At 38.3% G+C, this 8784-nt stretch overlaps 1 protein-coding gene across 2 annotated transcripts; it reads right to left on the reverse strand.

The window, feature by feature from the left end:
- On the reverse strand, positions 1–8454 carry LOC112727141 (ABC transporter C family member 5). 2 transcript variants are annotated; one of them, XM_072209032.1, is made up of 11 exons: positions 8134–8454; positions 5309–7437; positions 4896–5216; positions 4729–4815; positions 3268–3948; positions 3004–3168; positions 2345–2854; positions 1900–2205; positions 1287–1350; positions 964–1203; positions 1–618 (listed from the first exon to the last, which is right to left on the reverse strand). In XM_072209032.1, the coding sequence occupies exons 2-11, from the start codon at positions 7415–7417 to the stop codon at positions 506–508; spliced, it is 4596 nt and encodes a 1531-aa protein (XP_072065133.1). In that variant the 5' UTR covers positions 7418–7437; positions 8134–8454; the 3' UTR covers positions 1–505. The 2 variants fall into 2 exon arrangements, with proteins under 2 accessions (XP_072065133.1, XP_072065134.1); XM_072209033.1 differs by lacking the exon at positions 8134–8454 and adding an exon at positions 7893–8015.
- Positions 8455–8784: the final 330 nt, after the last annotated feature.

An 8784-nucleotide genomic window follows, 5' to 3' on the forward strand; every position in this document is an offset into this window, starting at 1 on the left:
TTAAGAAGTAATAAGTAATAACCAATATGAAAAAACTCCAATCTACAACGGCTTTAACACTGAAAAATGTTACAAGAAAATGTGGGATACACAAACTAGTGTCAACTCTGCTTTCCAGCTAAGCAAAATCCTAATGCCTCATTCTAAAAGCTACTTTTATATAACATTATTGAACCCAATTCAAACCCATCTTTCTTTCTTGATCATCTAAGTTTATGTTACAAAGAATGCCAACCATGCACATTTCTTCAAGGGAATGAATCAACTAATACTTTCAAAGTGGAAACTAATTTTGCTCTCATTGGAGTGCTTGGTCGAAGAGGAGGCATGCAACGTGTGCTCCTTCATTTTCAGTTATGCACGAGCCGAAATGCGGCAGCTACCGTAGCAACCGAGGCATCTCGAGTTTCAACATCCAAAATGTGTTGAGCTCTTGCTGCCACTGCCCCAAAGATTCTAATGATCTTTGGGGGCACTAACCCGAAGGTGGGAAATATTACCTTATTTAAAAATCTGGTATGCCACTCGACCGTGATGAATACTCACTTACCAACTTTAGGAACATGGATGACCTATCCTCTAATAGCCGTGATGGAGTGTCAAATTCTGTGACCCGGCCTGTAAAAAACATTGAAAAATTAACTCCATGAGCAAAAATCTGGCGTTAACAAAGTTGAGTCGCAAGGTGACGAAGTATTTTTATTTTCTTGATAAATGCAAGGCAATGAAATATAAATAATCAATTCTCCTAAATGATTTAGCTTACTTCATTTTTCACATGAAATTTACTTTATTGGAAAACCTCTCAAAGTTGCAAATAAAAAAGGAAAAATGTGTGGATGAGAGGTCAACATCTGACTGCAAGAAATTTTCATTTTGCAATACCACAGAATACAAAGCCTAAGGTCACGGTGCATAAAATATTTAAAAGAATGACCAAAGAAAAGCATGCAAAATACGCACCATCACTGAGAACCAGAACTAGATCACTGTCAATAACTGTAGGAATACGATGTGCAATAGTACAAACAGTGCAGTCTCTGAACTCTTCTCGAATAATCTTTTGGATAAGATTATCAGTAGCAGAATCAACCGATGCCGTTGCTTCATCAAGTACAAGTATCTTTGACTGTTTAAGTAGGGCTCGGCCTAGAGCAACAAGTTGTCGTTGCCCTACACTCCAATTATCTCCATTTTCTAGAACTGCAAATTCAAAGTACATCTAACTTATCTTTTTGTGGGGTTGAGAAAGAAGATTAATCACTTTTCAAATCTTGGCTTCTTACCCGGCGTATCAAGCTTTTGTCCTTTTGATCGAATAACCTCTCCAAGCTGAGACTTATCCAGTGCCTGTTAAAACATAAACTCAAAACAATCAAACAGAGCACAACCAACTTAAAAAAAAAAATAAAAAAATAAAAAAAAAAAGCAAGAAAAAAGCCGTACTTTGAAAGATAAAGGTTTGTTGGACTATTCTCTTATACCATGTCTGCCTAAGAGCAAAGATGTAAAACACATATAGAAAGAGTAAACCACAAGAACAACAAAGACCAAGCCTTAGGGCAGGCGCATCTGCGAGTTGAGATCTTGGAGGGGAAGGGAATGCCTTGATGATTAGAGTCTGTTTTACTCTTCTTTCCCTTCTCTTCCCTCCCTTTTCCCTCCAAGATTCCAATTCACAGACACGGCCTTATAGGATCCGCGGATGAGACGGTGCCATAGTATTGTGCCATTAGGCAACACAAAAGATGGCAAAAAGGAAATGAAAGTGAAAAAGAAAAAAAAGAAAAGAAAAAAAAAACACAAGATCTTGATTCTTTGGATTTAGAGCGAACAAAGCCCTTGGGGAAATAGCTTAAATACCAAAGACATAAATGGAATTATCCAAGCAATACTAACCTCCCAAATCGCTTTATCTGAGTGCTCCTCAAGAGGATCAAGATTGCCTCGTATTGTGCCTTCAAATAAGGTTGGATCTTGTGGTATTATACTCAGACGGCTTCGAAGGTCATGGAGGCCAATTGTTGAAATATTGATGTTGTCAATAATGATACTCCCCGTGGATGGTTCAACCAATCGAAATAATGCCTGAATCAAAGTAGATTTGCCACTGCCAGTACGTCCGACTATTCCAATCTTCTTCCCACCAGGAAATGTACATGATATTCCACGAAGCACCAATGGAAGATTTTCCTTGTATCGTATCTTCAAGAAGAAAAATCACATTAAAAGATAAAATTAAGATGACCAAAGAAAAATCAAAATATAATAAGTTTGGACTTCTTAATACAGGACAGAAACAAAAATTCAAGAAGCATACTTAATGCAAAACTAAACTGGATACCTTCAAATCAACTATTTGGATTGTTCCATTCTCGGGCCATGAGGACGGAGGACGAGAATCATCAACAATTGCAGGTGCTTCACTAGGAACTTGGCTGTACTGATAAATCCTTTCGATAGATATAATTTTGTTTTCAAGTTTGCAAAAGCTAAGTATCCACCGAGATAGACGTCCATTCAAATTCAGGCCATACGTCACGGCAAGTCCAGCCATGCTGGGGTCAATACTTCCATGGGGAACACTTACAAGTAGTACCATACAGAAAGCAAACACAAAAGTGGAGAGTAATTCCATGCGCAAGCATAGCCACTCAATAGCTGCAAGGCTGCAAAAGAATGGCCGTGCAAAACAATCCAAAAGGTAAAGGTTCCTCTTCATGAACCTTTTTTCTTGTCCAAAACCTCTGATGGTGGCTGCTCCCGCAATTGATTCACCGAAAAGATGTATTATTGGAGATTTTTGGATGCTTACAATTCGTACCAGTTCCCTTGAGGAAGCCATGTAGTATTTCTGTGACGGAATTAATAGAAGGTCAAAAATCATTCATTAGATGATAGCACAAGATACTCGGATAAAATAAAATAAACCTTTATGGTACACAGCATGTCCTTTTTCAAAAGCAGATTGAAACAAAAATTGAAGACATAAACTATAATTACCTGCATCCACAAACAAGCAATAGCCATTGGGATAACCAGGAGCAAAACTTGCCATGTAACTGTTGTCATTACAGCAACAATTCCTATGAGCTGTATTGTTGTTGAAGCAAACCCTCCAAGTCGAAAAGGAATGTCGAGATCCACAACACTTTGATCAACAGAAACCTGGTATATACATGCAACCCATTACATAATGCACGCCACACATTTATGGACAAACAAAACTAAGGAGGCACAAAAAGTCAAAAACCAAGACTAACTTACCCGATTCAGGACCCTTCCAGATGGTGTAGAGTCAAAGAAAGACATTGGTGCACGGAAAATACTTCTGAGCATGCTGAAAAATAATTTTTGCGCAGCAGCAAGACCAAATGTAGCTACCAGAACAGCCCTTACAAATATGAACAATGAGCTGCCAAAAGCAAGGGCCATGTACACGAGAAGAAGCTCAGTTGGAGTTACTTTTGGCTCGTCTCCAGCAGTTTGAGGATTTGCCCAAGCCATCCACCAGTTACTAGCAATCTGAAGGAACTGAAATAATGATTGTGCCATAATTATGAGCGGAATCAATAAGCCTTTATATGCTGCAGCCATGTACGACAAGTAAACCTTCATGTTCACACGACCTCTAACCCTCTCCTCTTCTTGAACAAGTTGTTTTTTCCTTGAGCGCTTTGCCTTTTTCTCCTTGATTGCCTTCTGATCGGATGATCCCTCTTGCACTTCCTTTGCTAGACCATCAATGTCGAGTGAAGCAGAGGATCTCTTTTCTGTCATAATAGATCTATCTGGGGACATGTTTTCATCTGATTCATCTGAGTGAGAAGGAATATCCATAGCCTCTATTGCTTCATGATGAGCTGAAACTAGAGTCTTAAAATCTGTTCCAGCTTGTAGAAGCTCATCATATTTTCCGGCCTGTATGATTTGTCCTTCTTTAAGGACCTTCAAATGCAGAAAAAAAATGGAAAAAAATGAGAAAAATTACTTTTTTCACTTCGTATCAACCACATAATCATAGTCAGATAATTCAAACAGGAGTCCACCTAGTCATTCAACAAATTAATAATCTTTGCAGACAGAGATAGATTACAAATGTAGGCAGCAAAATCAATCAGGATCAAGCAATACAGCTTATTTTAATTTAAAAAGAAAAGATTATTGAAAGTATCGGCAATGCATTCAATTACCATAACGGCCAATTGTTACGAGTTTGACTCAGGAGGAAGCTGCAGTAAAACAGAACAGTAGGCAGGAGTTCCGTAATTAAATAGAAAATCACTCCTGAGCCTTCCTGTGCACAGATCAATTTAACACAGTCAATCTTAAAAATGATTGCTGTGATGTTTTATATATGTTTTGATATCATATCCCTGAAGTAGCAAGATATGACAGTATGTATTGTGTACTTCTCAAATTCTACTTTCAATTTTCATACAAAGTGTTACTAAAAAATAAGAGGGACAAAACCTGTAACACAAACCAAAGATTTATGAATTCTAATCCGAAAAGAACAAATGCATCACATTAAAATAGCAGAAAGCAACTGCAACCCCTGATCATGCAGGGAATATATATCTCTCAAATGCAAAAGATTTTAATATAGTTCGAAATAAATAATTAAATTAAAACAAAAAACACCTGAATGAAGTGTAGTATTCAACACAGGAAGCTTCCTATAGCTATGAATGAGTTAATGTGCAACAAAATACCATTTGGCCATACCAGTATCAGATCAGCAGCAGGCAGAAATTCAACTTGATGCGTCACAAAAATGACTGTTTTTTTGGCTAATGCTGTCAATACATACTCCTGCAATCACATTGTCATCGATTAAACCATATCTAATTCATGTAATAAGAAACATTAATTCAGTAATTAAGAAAACTAACCCTGAACAAATCCGATCCGGTGTGGGCATCAACTGCACTAAAGGGATCATCAAGGAGATAAATATCAGCATCTTGATAAAGTGCTCGTGCAAGCTGAACCCGCTGCTTCTGGCCACCACTGAGGTTTATACCTCTATCACCGATAATTGTTTGGTCTCCATGTGAGAAAAGCTCTAGGTCCTTCTTCAGTGAACAAGCATGAATAACCTTCTTGTACCTTGGTTTGTCCATCGCATTTCCAAAGAGGATATTTTCTTCTATATTTCCTGTCTGTATCCATGCTGATTGGGAGACATATGCAGCAGTGCCACATACTTTAACCTGAGAAATAAACAATGCATCATGTAAAAACTGTACTGTAAATATATATACGTATATGCCACTGAATTTAGAGATAAAGAACAGAAACATACTTCACCCGAAAGCTTAGGAATCTCTCCAAGGATGCAAGAAAGGAAGCTTGATTTCCCAGAACCAACCATGCCACAAACAGCCACACGCATGCCCTTTTCGACTTTCATATGTATTCCTGACAGTGTAGGCCTAGACAAAGAAGGGTCCCAGCAGAAGACACCATCCTTGATCTCTACGGCAGTGTCAGTCATGCCTGGTGGCAAGACGATAGTTGCATCTTCCTGCAATTCTTCGTCCTGCAGAAAACTAGTTATCCGATCAAGCGAAACTTTTGTCTGAGCCATCGTTGACACCAAGTCCGGAAAGTTTCTCAGAGGTTCTTGGAGGATCCGAAATGTAGCCAGGGCAGAAAGGACACCGCCTGCTGTCAGCTGACCACCCAACAATATGCAAGTAGCAAAAGTGACTGCCGACACAAAAATCGGGGAGCTCCAGAATATGAAGGTTATGAAAGCCTGAGAATAGAGCGCTTTCCTCAGCCACTTGTATTCCGTTCCACGCATTTCCTCCAATTGTATACGATACCTGTCTTCCCAAGCTTGTAGCTTGAGAATCCTCATATTCCTTAAACTCTCTGATGTCTTTCTCATCCTTTCATCCTTAGCAGCCATCAATTTATCTTGGTAATTTTCTTGTATTCTAGCCACAGGAACAGTTACAACAATGGAAATTATTGTAGCAATCAATGTTGCAATGGCAGCTATTCCAACACTCTTGTACAAAATTAGAAGAGCAAGAACAATCTGCATCGGAAGCATCCACATGTCGTGAAGATACCAAGAGTAATCCCCTACCCTCTGAACATCAACAGCCATGTAATTGACAATCTCCCCACTTGTGTGACTTTGCTTGGCTGAGCTCGACAGCCTTAGCCCCTTTTGGTACACCATCGCCGTTAGAGCCGATCTGACATGCATACCCAAGATGTCCACTCCTAGATACCACTGCCGAGTCGTCAGCGTTTCCACAAGCTTTGCAGCAAAGAATATTCCCGCGAGGACATAGCCTTCATGAGGAAAAGTCTCTATGCCACCCAAGTAATCAACAAAGTAACTTATCATATATGGACCAACATAAGCTACCAAAGTATTCAGACCTGCAAAGATGGCATTCACGGCTGCTTCCTTCCAAAACGACTTGAGAATCGCCCAAGCTAACAAAGGCTGCTTAGAGGGGTTTTCAGCCTTCAATCTCTCCCAATTTGAGTTCAAAATCTTATAACTAGTCTTGGCTCTATCCTTGGGCGCTACAAGGGGAATGTCCTTAAGCTCGAGGGGTCTCTTTGCACCAACGGAAAGAAGCGGATTCAGCCACGAAAGCGTGGCCAAGCTGAAAATTCCGGCATCTTTATAAGGTGTAACCTTGAGACAACCCGTCTCCTCTTCAACAAGCAATGGCTCCTGAAGATCAGGGTCCACACAAACTTGTATACCGGTAACACCCCTAATTGCAACCACAGACAAGAATGCAAGCGCCGGAGCGACGGCGAAATTTGCAACTACGCGAGTGGAAAGGTATTTGGGACCTTCCATATAAAGACCTCTCACGTCAACATACAAATTGCACAAACAGATAACAAAGGACAATAACCACCAAACCCTCAAGAGAAAAGGGAACTTATGAGAAACTTTGAGCTTGCATTGCAATGCTGAGAAGCTCAACACAAACCAAGCCAAACCTTGTGCAGATGGCACAAATAGAAGGAACCAGTTCACATGTTTTCCATTAGCCCCATTTGAAATCAAAGAAACCCCATCGAAACCAAGCACCACAACTTGAACAAAAAGGACATAGAAACAAGAGAACACTGAGAACTTGAACATTGAACCTATTTGAACTTCACCATCAATGCCATTGTTTCCATTAATGGTGGTGGTGCTGGTGGCGATGCCGTTTTCCTTATTAATTCGAATCCGACCTTCGCACACACAAATCTTCCTCACGGATACAACAAAGAGGAACAACACAACAAGGGTAAGGTTCACGCAGATTGCAGCAAGTTCCAAAAATGGCAATCCTAGGATCGTGTCGGATAGAATCTCAGAGTCCGAGAAATGTTTTGATAATATTGAAGCTGAGATACTATTTAGAAAATCTGAACCCTCCATTATTTGTTTCAAACAACACGCTGAGGAGAAAATGGAAGAAACCTTAGATAAAATAACAAGAAGGGCATTTCAGAGTCTAAAGAAACAAAGGAGAAGAAGAAGAAACAAAATTGGTCTATCTCGAAGCAGATTCTATTGACACATTGCAAACTAAAAGAAAAAGAAAATGAGATTAGTTTTTACAACTAAATCAGAATAGAAATACTGAAATAGAGAACGGGTTGTAGTTGTGTCAGTTCTGTTATTTCCGTTCCCAGAAACAGAAAGAAACGAAGCGAGTTGTAAATTTGTAATTGTAAGTGGTGAGTCGCGAAATCAAAATCAGATTTTGATGTGGAAAACTGACACCCAATTGAGGAAAGTACAAAACTTTCGAATTGGGTGTTCTCTCAATAACCGTGTTTTGTTTTCCCCTTTCTGAAAATTGCCGAGGCAGCTATAAACCTAGCTTTTGGTTCAAACAACATTAACCAACCTCTTTTAACAGGAGAGGAGCAAATTTGTTCATGAACCACAACAATAATGTTATATTATATTATATATTAATGATAATATAAAACTATGGTGGTGTTATTGGTTGCTACTGGATCTCCTAATTGAATAGACTAAAAATATAATTTATTATAAATAATAATTTTATTTAAAAATTTATTATCAATCAACAAATTATTATATATTAAATTTATAATAGACAAATAAATTAATATTTAACTCACCCAAATTGATTTGGTGGTATTATTGTTGGCGAAAATTAATATCATATCATGTACTATAAATTTTATTATGATGATATAATAATTGAAGAGATTCTCTCTGTCCCTTTCTCTCTCTCTTCTGTCTCTCAGCTAAACAATGCTGTAGTTTGTTTTGTTTTGTTTTGTTGTGTGATGAAAAGAAGTTCCGTGAGAGAGTGAAGGACTTAGTTGTTTGTTACACTTTGCTCAAATTGAGGGACTGCTTGTTTTCTCTCTCAGCTTTCGGTGAGTGCTAAGAAACCTAAAAAAGGGGTCAGAGAAAAAGAAGGGACTTAGTTCAGTACGGAAGGGAAGAAATTCCATTTGTTGGTGGGATTTATAGTTTGAAGCCATCACATTCATTCTCAGCTCAGATTCTATAGTTATGGAAATATACCAATGGAGGTTTATTGTTTGATTTTGACATTTAATTTACATTTATTTGTTGTTCCTTAGTCCCCACCATTTGTGTCTATTGAGAATAGTTGGAGACAGGTGTTTGTTAAATAGAAATGGAGATTTGTTATCCAAAATGTTATATAGATTTTTTAACTCTGCTAAGTGTGTATCAAAATTAATAACTAAAATTAGTTATTATATATTTATATAAATATATGTATAGTAATTTATTTT

Source organism: Arachis hypogaea, chromosome 12 (genome assembly GCF_003086295.3).
Source record: "Arachis hypogaea cultivar Tifrunner chromosome 12, arahy.Tifrunner.gnm2.J5K5, whole genome shotgun sequence".
NCBI lineage: Eukaryota > Viridiplantae > Streptophyta > Magnoliopsida > Fabales > Fabaceae > Arachis > Arachis hypogaea.

Bases quoted from the DNA above. Each gene is read 5' to 3' on its own strand.
- LOC112727141 (XM_072209032.1), bottom strand. From the start codon at position 7,417: ATGGAGGGTTCAGATTTTCTAAATAGTATCTCAGCTTCAATATTATCA. The intron at 5,217-5,308 runs GTATGTTTCTGT...TTTATTTCTCAG, and splicing joins TTCCTAAGCTTTCGGGTGAA to GTTAAAGTATGTGGCACTGC. The intron at 4,816-4,895 runs GTTAGTTTTCTT...ATGTGATTGCAG, and splicing joins CCGGATCGGATTTGTTCAGG to GAGTATGTATTGACAGCATT.